This window comes from Cannabis sativa, chromosome 2, assembly GCF_029168945.1.
Source record: "Cannabis sativa cultivar Pink pepper isolate KNU-18-1 chromosome 2, ASM2916894v1, whole genome shotgun sequence".
NCBI classification, from domain to species: Eukaryota; Viridiplantae; Streptophyta; class Magnoliopsida; order Rosales; family Cannabaceae; genus Cannabis; species Cannabis sativa.
Genome location: NC_083602.1, coordinates 43,245,021 through 43,262,848, shown reverse-complemented (window position 1 = coordinate 43,262,848; position 17,828 = coordinate 43,245,021). Strand labels below are relative to the sequence as shown.

The 17,828-nt window shown below is 35.1% G+C and overlaps 1 protein-coding gene across 1 annotated transcript; it reads left to right on the top strand.

Annotated features, from left to right (window-relative positions):
• The first annotated feature begins 10,653 nt into the window (after positions 1–10,653).
• On the top strand, positions 10,654–11,103 carry LOC133034310 (uncharacterized mitochondrial protein AtMg00810-like). The gene has a single exon (XM_061109368.1). The coding sequence runs from the start codon at positions 10,654–10,656 to the stop codon at positions 11,101–11,103; it is 450 nt and encodes a 149-aa protein (XP_060965351.1).
• Positions 11,104–17,828: the final 6,725 nt, after the last annotated feature.

Genomic DNA, 17,828 nt, shown 5'->3' with positions numbered 1-17,828 from the left:
CAAATTAATTTTGGGAAGGATGTTTGCTTTGGAAAGCAATTTGAGAGAAGTTTACCAAAGAAGTCGTTATCAAGAGCCACGAAGCCACTTGAGATCATACACACCGATGTTTGTGGACCAATCAAACCAAACATATTTGGTAAGATTAAATATTTCTTCCTTTTCATTGATGATTTTTCATAAAAAGTATGGGCTTATTTCTTGAAAGAGAAGTCAGAAGGGTTCAAGAACTTCAAAAAACTCAAAGCTCTAGTTGAAAAAAAAAAGTGTTCTTCCTATTCAGGCCATGAGATCTGACCAAGGAGGAGAGTTCACATCAAATGAGTTCTGTAAATATTGTGAAGATAATGGAATTTGTTGTCCCTTAACTATAGGACCCTACTAGATTAGGCATGTTATCAGGATTACTTAATGTTTTACACTCCTTTACTAATCAAACAGTTTATGGAAAAACGTGAATAATTAAAACTTTCTTGATGAACCTTTAAAATTAAATAAACAAAACCTTTACATAATCTAAGATCTTGTCTTTAAAATTTACAACTGTAATACAAAATATTTAACTACAAAAGTTGTTGCCTAGCGACTACCAAAATAAAGCCTACTGCTCCAAAGATCAAATCACCAGATCTAACTGCCTTGATATGTACAACCTTCATCTGCTCGTACTCACTATTGTTCAGTCTTAGCTTTGCCTTAACCTACACATATAAACATTAACTGTGAATTGGCAGACTCAATAATAAAAGAATAATCATAACATAAATATAAACTAGATTTTAACTTGGCACCCATACACCTAATTATAACCTTATCCTGTATCCCACACATACTGAGTCTAGAACAGTCATACCAAAGTAATATTGACCATAATATCAGCCTATACTCAGTACCCTAGTTGCACCAATGTGATAGTATCAATTAATACTTAAGCTAAATATATATCTGTCGGTATTCAAAGGCAACTCTTTGGACACAAATACTCGTCATTACCGATATGTTATCTAACATACATTCATAAACATGCACGCTAAACATGTAATTATATATGCAATAATTATACTAATCTTACATTTATTTTAAATTCGCTTTGTCGGTCAACTTGAGCGAAAACTGTTGCTCGACAATTTCAGGCCCCTAAGTCAAAACATTTGTAAAATTTATAAGTGATACGCTAAATTACTTCTCGAGGACTTAAAATTAAAATAAAAAAGTTTCCCTATCGATGGATAGCGTGGCAATACCCTAAATATCACCAAAATACAAAAAAAAAAAAAAAAATAGGGTTCCAAAACTACTACAACCGGTAAACCATATTCCCAAAATGAAAAACTAGTTCCTAGGGTTCTGTTTAGGGAAATGGTAAACCAAATTCTACAGCTCGCTGTAATCCTAGGCTAATCGCTTCTTTGCGTAAAACCCTAAAGACTTCACCATCAACTCAATTTTACCTCAAATCAAACAAAACTCTCCATACCACCTAATTAAGTCATAACAAGCATAAACCAACTTAAAAAATCAACATCAAGAAACTATAGCAAAATCCACCATGGAAGGTCTAAGCTTGAGTTCAATAACTCAACTCAAGCTTTATCTCACCCACAGACAACCAAACCTGCTTAAAATAGCTTGAATAACCTTAAAACAACCTAAAAAAACAATTCCATGCAACCCAAACATACATAAGCTAAACTCACAAAAACTATGAAAACCTAACTCTTTTGCTATGAATTACAAAGAAGAGAGGAAGGAGATACTTAGCTTAAGTTAATCCATTGCTAACTACTCAAATCCTTGCTGCCAACACTCAAGAGTTTGGTCTAAATTGTTTTCCCCCAAAGTTTCCTTCGGTCCGAATGTGAAGAGAGAGAAAGAGAGAATTGATTTCCTCTTTGATTTTTAGATAAAAGATAATAATAGAATAGTTATCTTTTATTAAACTTAATCTAAACTAATGAATTTTAAGATTTACTATAAAATCTACTATTTCATAGAAGACAAACTATGATAAAATTATTAATTTGATATTTTCCTTCACTAAGAAGTAGCTTAGAATCTAGGGGTAATATGGTCCAAACTCATAATCTTATATACTCCTAACATTCCAAATGTCTAAAAATATTAGCCCACTAAAACCAAGATACTAAACCTTGTCTAGGTGACTTTATAGGCCAAATGTTGCAATCCTCTGTTAATGGGCATAAGAATATACAACATAAATTTCACATATATCATATTTAATACACCTAAAATTTGACTATATCTCCCTAATTGCATAAATAATAATCAAAAGTCTAATTCCAAAGTTAAGCCGTAATTATATTATAATTTACATAATCAAGCTAAGCGATCATTATAATTATCCCCCGTTAAAAGGATTTTATCCTCGAAATCTAACCTGAACAATTCTGGATATTGAGCCCCCATTTCAGACTCCAACTGCCAAGTAGCTTCCTTCACCTTACTGTTTCCTCTAATTACCTTGACTAGCACTATAGTTTTATTCCAAAGGGTTTCATTTTTTCTATCAAGGATCTACACTGTTTGCTCCTCATATGAAAAATTTGGTTGGAGCTCTAAGTTTTATTAGCTCAACACATGAGTGGGTTTGAGATGTATTTTCATAACCTAGAAATAGGAAATACATTATGAACTGCTTACAATGCTTAAGGCAAGGCTAGATGATATGCAAATAATCCAACCTTTTCAAGAATCTCAAAAGGCCCTGTAAATCTAGGGCATAACTTGCCCTTCTTCCCGAAATGTTTAATCCCTTTCATTGGAGATACTCGTAGGAATACATGATCTCCAAACTAAAACTCTATATTTTTACATTTTGGATCTGCATAGCTCTTTTGCCTACTTTGAGATGTGAGCATCATGGCATTGATCTTCTCTATTGCCTTGTTGGTCCGCTAAACTGATTTTGGACCCAAAGACTTTTGTTCTCCAGTTTCATCACAGTGAATTGGAGATCTACATTTTCTACCACACAACATTTCTTATGGAGCCATCCCAACGATACTTTGATAACTATTGTTGTATAAAAATTCTATCAAAGGTAAATACTTATTCCAAGAGCCTTCAAAATCCATCGCACAAGCTCGTAACATATCTTTTAATATTTAGATTATCCTCTCAGACTGACGATTTGTTTAGAGATAAAAGGTTGTACTGAACTTCAGTTTTGTACCCATGGCTCTCTGGAGACTTTCTCAAAACATGGAACTAAACTTCAGATCCCTGCTTGATACAATAGACTTTGGAGCCCCATACAATCTTACTATTTCCTTTACATAGAGTTCTACATACTAATCTACTTTGTACATTGTTTTCACTGGTAGAAAGTGTACTAACCTGATAAATCTGTCCATAACTACCCATATGGAATTGAACATACTTGTGGTTCTAAGAAATCCAACCATGAAATCCATGGTGACATCCTCCCACTTCCACTTAGGAAGAGTCAAAGGCTGCAACAATCCCGCATCTCTGGTGTTCAACTTTACTCTATTGACAAGTCAAGCATCGAGATATGTATTCTCTCACAAGCTTTTTCATATCGCACTACCAATACAAGGGCTTTAAGTCCTGATATATTTTGGTAGTGCAAGGTGTAATGAATAGGGAGTTGTATGTGCTTCATTGAGAATTTTCTTTCTAAGTTCCACACTATTTGAAACACAAACTCGAGTTTTATAAAGTAGGATTCCATTACTTGACATTGTGAAATCCTTAGCTTGACCAGCTAGAACTTCTTCTCGAACTTTAACTAATTATGGATCTACTAACTGAGCAGCTTTAACTCTATCTAGAAATCCAATTACAGTGTCAAATTATTTAGTTTGCCCACAACAAACTCAATACCCAATCTGACTATGTCATCTCCCAACTGAGGCAAAATAATAATCATGTTTTGTACCTGCCTGGCTACTTTCCTACTCGAAGCATCTGCCGCTACATTGGCCATTCTGGGATGATAGATAATTTCACAATTATAATCTTTAATCAACTCTAACTACCGCCTCTATCTCATATTGAATTTTTTTTTAGTAAAGAAATATTTGAGGCTCTTATGATCGGTGTAAATTTCATACTTTTCTCCATAGAGATAGTGTCGCTAGATCTTCAATGCAAACACCACTATAGCAAGCTCTAGGTCACAAGTTGGGTATCGCTAATCGTACTCCTTCAATTGACGTGAAACATAAGTGATAACCTTATTAGCTTACATTAAAATACACCTAGACCTTGTTTGTACACGTCACAATAAACCACAAACTTCTCCTAATGTAACGATAATGCTAGTACCGGAGATGTGATCAAATGCTGCTTCAGCTCTTAGAAACTTCCTTCACACTTGTCTATCCATATAAACTGTTCATTCTTTTTAGTTAATAACTCTGTTAAGGGCGTTGACATTTTGGAAAATTCCTCAACAAAATGTTGATAATAATCAGTTAAATCCAAAAAACGTCTGACTTCAGTGACTGTATTCGGCCTTGGCCAATCCCTAATAGAATCAATCTTTCTCAGATCAACCATAATTCCATCCATACTGACAATGTGTCCTAAGATGACACTTAGGATAGCCAGAATTTACATTTCTTAAACTTAGCATAAAGCTTGTGTTCTCATTTTCGCTGTAAAACCATTTGTAGATGCTACTCATGCTCTTCTTTTGAATGAGAGTACACAAGGATATCATCGATAAATACTAAAACATATATATTGGGAAAATCCTTGAATACCCTATTCAAAAGATCCATAAAAGTTGCTTGAGAATTGGTTAGTCCAAAATACATAACTAAGAATTCATAGTGGCCATACCTAGTACAAAAGGCAGACTTTGGAATGTCTTCTTCTCAGTTTTATCAACTGATGATAGCCCGAGCGAAGATCGATCCTAGAGAAGACTATCTTTTTTTGAAGCTGATCGAACAAGTCATCGATCCTAGACAGAGGGTACTTATTTTTGATTGTCAACTTGCTTAATTATCTGTAGTCAATACACATGCAAAGTGATCCATCCTCCTTCTTAACAAACAACACCGGAGCTCCCTGTGGTGACACAAAGGCCACAAAAACTCTAAATCAAGCATCCCCTGAAGGTGCATCTTTAATTACTTGGTTTTGGTAGGAGCCATTCTATATGGTGTCTTAGAAAGTAGTGTCCCTCTAGGTGCTAAGTCAATTACAAAATCTATTTCTCGTTGTGGTGGCAGTCCAAGGAGTTCTTCTAGAAACACATCTTAAAATTCTTAAACCACTTTGATGTCTTCAAGCCAAACTAAATCAGGTTGAGTGGTATCAAACACCACTGCCAGAAACCATACACACCCCTCCTGTAACAAGTCTTTGGCTTTCAACACTGAGATCACCAGAATTTGGGAATCCTGAACTGATCCCATAAAAAAGAAATAGTTCCTCACCCTCGAATTGAAAGTTTGTCGTCTTCTGCTTACAATCAATACGAATAGTATACTTGGACAAGAAATTCATTCCAAGTATAATATTAAAATCTACTAAAGCCAATTCCACTAGATCAAAGACTCAACTCTCTATCCTCAATCCTAATCGGCATAGACCTAACTCACCTTTTGGAGATAACTAATTTTGCACCAAGCAGTAAGATTCCAAACTCTTTATCATATTGCCTACTAAATCTATTAATTAATTAGGCTGCCATATAAGAATGAGTGGCCCCAAAGTTAAACAAATGAGAGTAATAAGAGATTTTGACCGAGAGCTAACCTATAACAACTGAATGGCTAGGTTCAGCATTAGCCTTAGTAAGAGCAAACACCCTTACTAAAGCGGGCTTCACCTCTGTCTTCTGCTCTTCTTTCTTTACCTATGGGCAGTCTCTTTTCTAATGTCTAATTATACAACACTAGAAACATTCTCAACCTCGACACACTCACTCAAAATGATGCTTCTTACAGTTGGGGCATTCTCGGTAAGTGTATGGGCTTTCAAACCCACCCTAATGGTTACCACGATCTTGGTTCCCTTAAAACCTCACAGATGAAAATTTTCTCTTCTATTTAGTGGTTGAGTCACTACCACCCCTACCATAACTAGAGGCAATAGGAGCAGTGTCTCCACCAACAATCTAAGTCCCTCAGAAGTCTTAGATACACTTAATTGGACCCTCAACTCATAGTGAATTCCTACCATCTCTACATAAGTAGTGGTATCGTCTGTTGTAATTATCAGGTCGTGTTTAATCTTGAGATTCAACCCATCCTGATACTTCTCTTTCTTACTAAAGTGAGTTGGCACAATTCCCAAAGCCAACCTAGCTAATCTATTAAACTATGTGGTATACTCCGTGACTGTCATCTTTTCTTTCTAAGTCAACTACGTGAACTCTTTTCTCTTGGCACTACGAACTATCTCATTATAGTACTTCGCATTGAATAACTCTCGAAATTCCTCTCACGTTATTCTAGTGACATCTCAGGTGAGGGATACCATGTCCCACTGCATCGCAGCATCTTCATAGAATTAGAACGTTGCACAAGCCACCCTATTGTTGCCAGTGACTCCTATAAAATTCATAATCCTGGTAATAATAGTTAGCCATTGCTCGACTTTCATAACATTCGGACCTCTCAGAAAGAATGGAGGTGCTTGCTTACAAAACCTTTCATAAAGTGGTTCCATTCAGTTAGTAATGATAACTGGCCCCACTTGCATAGTAAGGGCAGGGGCAACCTTCACCTCAAGAGTAGGCATTACAGGAGCAGCCTGCTGTCTTATACGCTAGATTTCATCATCTTGTTCATTGATCCTGGCACGCATTTTAACAAACCTATTTTCCCAATCCTAAGTAGCCTGTGGTCGGTTAGAATCACCCTGACCGCGTGCCCTACCTCTTGGGCCTCTGTCTCAGCCACAAATATTTAGGGAAAACTGAACTCCCTAATCGCCACTAGATCTAACCAAATTACAGTGGCTTCTCATGTTCGGCCTGGCGTCCATTCTATTAGAACAACCTAGGAAACAATGAGCTAGCCTTGTCAGATTGCAATAAATATTAAATTCAAATTACCCCTTACATGATAAAATAATAAATGTACCTATGAAGTTATTAGGCTACTAACATGTAACTTACTAACAAAACAGACTACTAAAGCGTAAAAAGGCTTAATGAACCGTGAGTCAAGCTTATCTTTGATGATGATTGTACATATCGTGATAATCTACAAAAGACAACCTAACGCCTCTCATACCAAATCGTAAAACCCCACTAGATTAGGCATGTTATCGTGATTTCTTAATGCTATGCATTCCTTTGCTAATAAGAGGGTTTATGGAAAAATGTGGATAGTTAAAACCTTCTTGATTAACCTTCAAAATTAAATAAACAAAAGCTTTATATAATTTAGGATCCGGTCTTTAAAATTTACAATTGTAATATAAAATATGTAACTATAAAAGTTGTCGCCTAACGACTACTAAATAAAACCTGCTACTTTGAAGATCGAACACTCCAGGTCTAACCACCCCAATATGTACAATCTTCATCTGCTCGTACTAACTATTGTTCAGTCTTAGCTTTGCCTTTACCTACATATATAAACAATAACTGTGAGTCGACACTCAGTAAGAAAAACATAATCATAACATAAATATATATTGGATTATAATTATGCGCCCATACACCCAATTATAACTCTATCCCGTGTCCTACGCGTACTGAGTCTAGAACGTTCATGCAACAGAATTATTGAGCATAATATCAGCATATGCTTGGTACATTAGTTTCACCAATGTGATAACATTAATCAGTACTTTGCCAAACATATATTCATCGGTATTTAGCGCAAGTCTATGTACACTAATACCGCCATTACTGATATGTTCTCTAACAGTCATTCATAAATATGCACACTAAACATGTAATAATATATGTAATTATTATATTAATCTTACCTTGATTCTGAATTTTGGTGTGCTGGTCAACTTGAGTAGAAATTGCTAGTCGACGATTTACAAGCCTCTAAGTCACAACATTCGTAAAACTGATAAGTGATACTCTAAATCAATTCTTGGGGACTTAAAATTAAAACTAAAAGTATCGTTATCGATAGATATCATGGCAATACCCTAACATTGCTAAAACACAAAGTGTCCTACAATTGTTAGAACCAGTAAATCAGATTCCAAAAATGGAAAATCAGTTCCTAGGGTTCTACCTTGGGAAATGGTTAATCGGTTCTACATGACTGCTAGAATTGGTTAATCGGCCTTCCGTAAGAAAATCCTAAAAACTTCACCATCAACTCAATTTTACCCCAAATCAAACCAAACTCTCCAGACTACCTAATTAAGCCATAATAATCATAAACCAGCTGAAAAAATCAACAACAAGCATCTATAACAAAATCCACCATGGAAGGTCTAAGCTTTAGTTCAATAACTCAAATCAAGCTTAAACTCACCCATAACCAAACGAAACCTACTTAAAAAACCTTGAATAAACTCAAAACAACCTTAAAAAACAATTCCATGCAACCCAAACATATAAAAGCTAAATTCATAAAAACTATGAAAACCTAACTGTTTTAATATGAATTACAAAGAAAAAAGGAAGGAGATGCTTACCTTAAGTTAATCATGTGCTAACTACTTAAATCCATGCTGCCAACACTCAAGATTTTGGTGTAAAAATTTAGTTTCCCCTTTAGCGTTCTTTAGGTCCAAATGTGAAGAGAGAACAGAGAGAATTAATTTTCTCCTTGATTTTTTTTTTTTGAATGATTTTTCTCTTTGATTTTTAGATAAGAGATAATAGTGAAATACTTATCTTTTATTTAACTTAATCTGAACAAATTAATCTTAAGATTTACTATAAAATCAACTTCTAATAAAAAACAAACTATGATAAAATTACTAATTTCTATTTTCCTTCACTAAGAAGTAACCTAGAATGTAGGGGCAATATGGTCCAAAATCATAATCCCGGATACTCCTAACATTCCAAGTATTTAAAAATATTGCCCCACTAAAACAAGGATATTAAACCTTGTTTGAGTGACTCTATAGGCCAAATGCCACACTCCACTGTTACTGGGCATAAAAATATAAAAAATATAAAATTTTACATTTATCATATTTAATAAATCTAGAATTCAAATATATCTCCATAATTGCATAAATAATAATTAAAAGTCTAATTCTTAAATTAAGCCCTTATTATCTACTAAATCGCATAATAAAGCTAAGTTATCATTACATTAACAGTGATGATCCCCCCTAATAAAATGGGGTGGCAGAGAGAAAGAATCGAACCATACTCGACATGGCTCACAACATGTTCAAAAGCAAAAGAATGTCAAATGAGTTTTGGGCGGAACCGATAGCTTGTGTAGTTTACTTGGAGAATCCCTCTCTAACAAGAACTGTGCATGAGAAGACACCTCAAGAAGCATGGGAGTGGAAGAAAACTTAGAATTTCTCACCTCAAAGTCTTTGAAATTTTTGCTTATGTTCATGTTCCTGATCATAAGAGAACCGAGCTTGACGACAAAAGTGAAAAGTACACCTTCATCTAGTATGATTCAAGATCCAAAGGCTATAAGTTATACAACCCAATTACCGACAAGACTATCATCAGTCGCGACATAGAGTTTGGTAAAGAAGATTCTTGGAATAAGAACACAGAAGAAGGCGAGTATGATTTTCTAGCCTAATTTGAAGAGGAAGATGTACAGAGAAACCAATGATGGAAGAAGAACTTCAAGAGCCTACTACTCCACTGGTCTCGCCAACTAGAAACTTACAAGAAGATTAAAGTGAAATCTCTAATGGAAAGACGCCATGCTTTAGAAGCTCGCAAGAACTTTATGAGGTAACTAAAAATCAAAATGGCATTTCTCTTATGTGTCTATTTGGTGATTATGAACCTCTATACTACTAAGAAGCAGTGGGAAGCAAGAAATGGAGAGATGCAATGGATGAAATAATTAATTCAATTACAAAAAACAACACATGTCCACAAGGATACAAGTCAATTGGAGTAAAGTGGGTGTACAAGAAAAAAGAATGCTAAATGATATGTGGAGAGATATGAAGATTGGAAAAGGCTATAGTCAAAGAGAAGGCATCGATTATGATGAGATATTTGCTTTAGTTGCTTGTCTTGAAACTATTAGATTAATAATTTTTTTAGCAGCCCAAAATAGATGGAAGATCCACCAACTGGATGTAAAGTCTGGCTTCCTAAATTGTTTCCTCGAGAAAAAAGTCTACATCTAGCAATCATTGGGCTACGAAATAAAAGGGCACGAAAGAAAAGTTCTGAAGTTAAGAAGGCTTTATATGGCCTAAAGCAAGTGTCGAGAGCTTAGAATACTCAAATTAACAAGGAATTTCTAGACAAGGATTTTACCAAGTGTCCCTATGAGCATGCACTCTATACAAAATTAAGAAATTTTGATTGTATGCTTGTATGAGGATGACTTGATCTTCACTGGTAGTAGCTCGAGTATGTTTGAAGAGTTCAAGAAACATATGGCAAAAGAATTTGAGATTATAGATATTAGGCTCATGTCATATTACCTTGGCATTGAAGTGTTGCAAGAAGACAAATGAATTTTCACCACTCAAGAAAGTTATGCTAATGAAGTACTTAAGAAGTTTAAGATGGATTATTCTAATCCAGTTAGCAGACAAATAGAATGTGGAGTGAAATTGTCAAAGCATGATGAAGGAGAAAAAGTGGATCCAACTTTCTTCAAAAGCCTTGTTGGATGTCTGCGTTACCTAACTTGTACAAGAACAGATATTCTCTATGATCTTGGAATCGTTAGTCGCTATATGAAAGCTCCAACAGTAATTCATTTGAAGAATAGAAAGAGAATACTTCGGTACATCAAAGGTACGACCATTTATGGGCTATTTTATTCATCCTTTAACAATTATGAGATTGTTGGATATAGTGATAGCGATGGGAGTGGATACTTGGATGATAAAAAGAGCACCACCGGATTTGTGTTCTTCATGACAAATACAAGCTTTACTTGGATGTCAAAGAAACAATCCTATAAACATGTCAAGCTGACTATGTTGATAGCAAATCAGCACTTGCACTAGCAAATAATCCAGTCTTTCACAAAACAAGCAAAGCACATCGACACCCACTATCATTACATTCGAGAATGCATTGGGAAAAAGAAAGAAGAGTGGAATATTTCAAATCTCAAAATTAAGCCGCAAACACTTTTATGAGTTCACTCAAGAGAGAAATATTCATCAAATTATGAAGCATTCTTGGAGTAAATCAAGTTTAAGGGAGGTGTTGGAATCTTAAACTTGATTTATTATAGTTAATTTTTAGAATTTTCTTGTTGTTGCTAGAGTTTCTAGAGTATTTCTACATTTACGAAACTTTCTTGAATATTCTTGTGTTTACTAGTTTGTTTGAGTACTCTTAAAATTTCTAGAATTCTCCTTTACTTGTGTTCGTAGTAGAAATTAGGTAGAAAAGTGTAGAACCTATTCATTTAATAATGTTTCTAGAATAGTCCACAGATTTCTATAAATAGAAATGTAATACCACAATTTTGTACCATGTAAAAAAACACACAAATTGAGTTATAAAATATAGCCTCTTATATATTATTCTCTCTAATATTCTTTTTATTTTCAACATAATCCCACAAAAAATGACATTATAAATTGTCATATTTTTCAAAAAACATATTTTGAATACTATATTGATGGTAAATTCATTACACAAACACAAATCACATAATTGATTTTATTGGATAATTCTTTAACTCAAATAATAAATTAGAACATAAAGCCCAAAACAACTCCTGGCAACACGGCACACAAGCCGGTAGAGTCAATATGAACATTCGCCAGAGAAGACCATCGCCTCATGGCTGTTCTAACTTTTCCTTGCCCTTACCTACACCACAGAGCACCCGTTAATCAAAAAGACTCAACAAGAAAGTAATAAAGGAAGTAAATGTAATGATTTATTATCCATTTTACCATCATAAAATAATTGAACAATAATATTCCAACGATTATATAATATAAAAAATCATATCTATAGAAAATAAGAAGTAACTGTACATTGCATTTCCTAATTAGGCAAGCCCGTGCCGTAGTGTGACACTATATATAACATCACCACATCACCTAATCAAATGAGTTCGTGCGATAACCTGACACCCATATATCGCATCGCCTAATCAAACAAGCTCGTGTCCTAACCTCGCACCAATATATCGCATCACCCAATCAAGTGAGCCTGTGCCATAATCTGGCACCAATGTATCGCATCACCTAATCACGCGAGCCTGTGCACTAACTTGGAACCAATATATCGCATCACCTAATCAAGTGAGCCCGTGAATTACATTGCCATTTCCTAATAACACAATCGATAATCAAGAAATTTATCATGTTATGTGGTACATTATACTTTTCTTACCTCAAGTTTCGGTTCAGGTATATTGGCCGACTTGGTTGGAGAATGATCGACGATCTCAGGCCCTATGTCATAACAATAAAAGAACGATTAACCAAGTAATCTAACCTTATTCCATGTCCAAAAATCATTTCCAAAGATTCTCTATAGGTCGCTAGGGTATCCCTACTTAAAATTCAAGGAAAATACAACAAACGGGGTTCAAAAATGCCATTAGAAATGGCGTGTCGTTTTAGGAAATGACTAACCATTTTCTCTAGGTTTTCTGACAAGAAATGGCTAGTTGTTTTCCCCCAAATGGCATACTATTTTCCGCAGGAAACGTATGTCCCATGTTTCGCACTCTCAAAAATACCACCAAAACTTATCCAAATCATTCTAAACTTCACATGACACATATATAACATCCATACAATAGTCCTAGCATAACAAAATTTAAAAACAAGTCTTTAAATGGAAAATGCAATTAAAGCTTGAGATTTTAGCTTTAAAAACTTAAACTCAATTTCTACCTCAAAACCACCTCAATTCAACAAGTAAACATCAAAACTAATCCTATAGCAACCCAAAAATAGTTTCATGAAGTCACAAATCCCACAACTACTCAAAATAACAATGTCAACATATAAAACCAATCTTTTAAATTTAAAAGTGAAATTGATCCTTACCTTAAGCTCTCCTTCTTCAATGAATAAGTATCCAGCTAATACTGGGGCTTGAATCACTAGGTTTTTAGTTAGAAATCGAAGAGAATGGATAGAGGGGGTGAGGGTTTTGTCGCACTAAAAGAGTATGGGTTCATTTTTGTTCTTTTTTTTTAAGAGAATTTTAATATATGTATTTATATTTTGATAAGTTTAAAATTTAATAATAATAATAGTTATGATAGTAATAATAATGAAACTTTAATTTTTAGCTACTAATAATTTCTACTTTTAGCGTATTAGGTCAAATTTCAAGTACTTCTAATTACCTTAATAAGTATACTATTAAATATTCCCGTTAAAGTTACTAATTAAACATGTAATGATATTTTTGGCCCTCGATCGAGTCTGCAAGGTTGCCAAACTTAAAAATATTTTTATTAAATAAATATCTTATATTATATTCACACATGTTAAATAAATCTCTGTAATTAATAAATTACGCTTATTTATGCACTTATGACAAAATTTAAGATTTATGCTGAAATAGATTAGTAGGATCATAATCCCACCAATTACCTGATTATCCCAAAATATATATTAAACCCTAATAATTCACCATTAAGCTTATTGGGATATTACAACCATTCCCACCTAATAGAAATTTCATCCTTAAAATTTACCTAAATAATTTGGGATACAACTCCCACATCTACGACTCTATTTCCTAAGTTTATTCCTCAACTTTATTGTTCCTCCATAGTACTTTAACGAAAGGGATATTTTACTTCGGAGTACTTTCTCCTTTCGGTCTAGAATCTGAACAGGCTGTTCCTCCTAAGATAAGTCTGTCTGGAGCTCAATATCATCATAACTCAAAATATGTGTCGAATCTGACACGTACTTTCTCAACATAGAGATATAAAAGACATTATGCACCCCAAACCACGGGGGTGGTAAAGCTAACCGATAGGTCACCTGGCCTATTTGCTCTAGTATCTCAAAATGACCGATAAATCTAGGACTCAACTTCCCTTTATTCCCAAGTCTATGCAACCCTTTCATAGGTGATACTCTGAGTAACATTGAGTCTCCCACTTGAATTCAATATCCCTACGCTTCAGATCAACATAGCTTTTCTATCCACTTTGTGAAGCGAGCATATGGGACAAAATCTTTTCAATGGCTTCATCGATCCTTTGAACCAATTTAGGTCTAAGGTAATGTCTCTAACTGGTCTCATCACAGTAAATAGGTGATCAACATTTCCTATCGTATAACATCTCGTATGGTGCCATAACGATTGTTCTCTGATAACTGTTATTATATGAAAATTCAATCAAGGATAAAAATATACCCCAAGATTCTTCAATATCCATAACACATGCTCGTATCATGTCTTTTAGTATCTGAGTAGTTATCTCAGACTGACTGTCTGTTCGATGATGAAAAGTCATACTAAATCTCAACTTGGTTCCTATAGGTTTTTGTAAACTTTCCTAGAATTTGGTAGTGAATTTAGGATCACGATTTGAAACAATCAACTTCGAAGCACCATGGAGTCTTACTATTTCCTTAATGTACAAATCCACATACTAGTCCACAATATAGGTCACTCGTAGAGGCAAGAAGGGCGCTGACATGGTGAATCTATCCATCACCACCCATATGGAATCATGTAGTCTAGTAGTCTTAGGTAACCCTACTATAAATTCCATGATTACGTCTTCCCACTTTCATTTAGGTATTCTCAAAGGCTGAAGTAAACTTGCTAGCCTTTGATGTTCAGCTTTCATCTATTGACAGTAAACACTTCGAGAAAAATCCGACGATATCACTCTTCATTCTTAGCCACCAATATTGACATCATGATACATTTTTGTTGTTCCCAGGTGTAGGGAATACGGAGTAGTATGAAACTAATCAAGGATTTCCTTCCTGATCTGATCATTTATCAAAATACAAATTCTATCCTCATACTTCAATAGTCAACTTAGACTTACAGTGAAATCCTTTATAGTACTAGTCGCAACTTTCTTTTTAAGTTCATTTAATTTAGGATCACTCTGTTTGCCAATCTTTTTCCTTTCTAGTAGATCAGATTGTAGTGTAATATTTTCCAATTTCCTGACCACGAACTCAATCTCTGCCCTAGCCATATCTTCAACCAGATTTGTAGAAATTTTCTTCAATTCATAGATCTGCCCTTTCCCTTTCAGACTAAGCCAATCTGCCACTATATTTGCTTCACTGGGATGATAGAGGATTTCACAATCATAATCCTTGAACAACTCAAACCATCTTCATTGTCTCATATCCAGATCCTTTTGAGTGAAGAAGTACTTCAAACTTTTATGATCGGTATAAATCTCACACTTTTCACCATATAAGTAGTGACGCTAAATTTTCATGGCAAAAACTACTGCTGTCAGTTCTAGGTCATGAGTGGGGCAGCATTGCTCAAAATCTTTCAACTGGTTAGAGGCATAGGCAATGACCTTCCCTCATTGCATTAACACGCAACACAAGCCTTGTCTTAAGGCATCATAGTATATCACAAACTTCTTGTCGCTGATTGACAAGATCAGAATTGGTGCGGTAATTAATCTCTTATGTAACTCCTGGAAGTTGTTTTGACATTTATCAATCCACACAAACTTACAATTCTATTAGGTCATCTCGGTCAAAAGAGTAGTAATCATGGCAAAATATTCCACAAATCTTCAATAATACCCAACCAACCCAAAGAAACTTTTGACTTCAGTTGTTGTCTTAGGTCACGGCCAACCCTGAATAGCTTCAATCTTTACCCAATCTATTAAAATCTCTTCCTTACTTACCACATGTCCTAAGAAACTCACTTGGGACCACTAGAATTCAAACTTCTTAAACTTTGAGTAAAGCTTGTGCTCTCAGAGATGTTTTAGTACCATGCAAAGGTGTTGCTCATGCACTTCCTCTGATTTAGAATAAACAAGAATATCATTGATAAACACAATCACAAAGTTATTGAGAAAGTCCGTCAACACTCACTTCATCAAGTCCATGAATGTTGCTGGTGCATTAATCAAGCCAAAGGACATTACTAAAAACTCGTAGTGAACATATCGAGTATAAAAAGCAGCTTTGGGAATATCCTCTTCCCGAATCCTCAACTAGTGATAACTAGATCGAAGGTCAATCTTGGAGAAGATGGTCTTTCCATGTAATTGATCAAACAAATCATCTATCCTTGGCAAAGGATATTTGTTCTTTATTGTCAACTTGTTCAACTCTCGACAATTAGTGCACATACACAATGATCTTTCCTTCTTCTTGATAAATAAAACTGGTGAACCCTAAGGAGAAGTACTCAGCCTCGTAAACCACAAATCAAGTTATGTCATTGAACTTTCAATTACTTCAATTCTACCGGTGGCATTCTGTACGAAGCCTAAGAAACTTGTTCAACCTCTGGTACAAATTCAATCTCAAATCAATCTCTCTCTTGGGTGGTAATTCCAGTAAATCTTCCAGAAATACATCCAGAAATTCACATACTACCTGAACCTTCTCTGGTCCCTCTGGTCTATCCTCTGTGATATCTATTACAATAACTAGGTATCCCATACATCCTTCTCCCAATAATTCCCTTGTCTTGAGTGCCGATATCATTGGAATTCGAGATCCCAAAATCTTTCTCGTAAAAACAAAAGGGGTTTCACCCTCTAGTTCAAATGTCACCATCTTTCTCTTACAATCTATGGTAGCATTGTACTTGGTTAACCAATCCATTCCCAGGATTGCATCAAAATCCTCTAAATCTAGTTCAATCAGATCCACTAACAATTCTCTTCCTTCAACTAACACTGGAAGAGATCTTACCCACCTCCTGGAGATTACCACTTCCCTAGTAGGTAACAAGGTACCAAATCCACTAGACATGATATTACAAGGTCTACTCAATTTCTCAATAATTCTACTAGAAATATACGAATATGTGGCATCCAAATCAATCAAAATAGTAAACATAATACCCCTAATAGAAATCTCACCTGTAACAGTCGAAGGACCAGCCTCTGGATCTACCTGGGTCAAAGCAAATACCCTAGGAAGAACCATATGGCTCTCTTTCTTGGTCTCATGCTTCTGTAACTGTAGGAAATTATTTCTAAAATTACCTACTACTCCACATTAGAAGCAAGCTATGGACCGAAATTCACAATTGGCATTTCTTGCACCTTGGACATTCAAGGTAGGAAGGCCAAGCTTCGTTTTTGCCTCGACAGAAACCTTGGTTACCCTAAAATCTTTTGTTTGAACCCATAATCGATGGCTTATTTGGTTTCCTTTTTCGATCATAAGGGTTGGAGCCCTCGCTCATTCCAGTACCAGACGGTATCTTTCATGCATCCTTCCTCTGATTACTCTTTTTACAAATTAAGCCTTCAACCCCCTCATCAGTGAGAGCTAAATACACAAATTTGAGGATAGGTGTTCACAACCCTTGATTGTTTGACTGTCATAACATGATCCCTGGAAATATACTCTTCCAGGCCTATAATAAACTTGGCTTTTCATGCAGCTTTAGTGGCCAGTTCATTAGAAGTAAACTTGGCCAGCCTTTCAAATTTGGTAGCATATTAAGTTACAGTCATGCTACCCTAAACTAACCATGCAAACTCTTTTGCTTAGGTAGCATAAATAGAATTGTTATAATACTTCTTATAAAATATTGCCCCAAATTCATCCCA

What these genes read in the sequence shown, in the direction of transcription:
- LOC133034310 (XM_061109368.1), top strand. Translation starts at nt 10,654, where the DNA reads ATGGATTATTCTAATCCAGTTAGCAGACAAATAGAATGTGGAGTGAAA.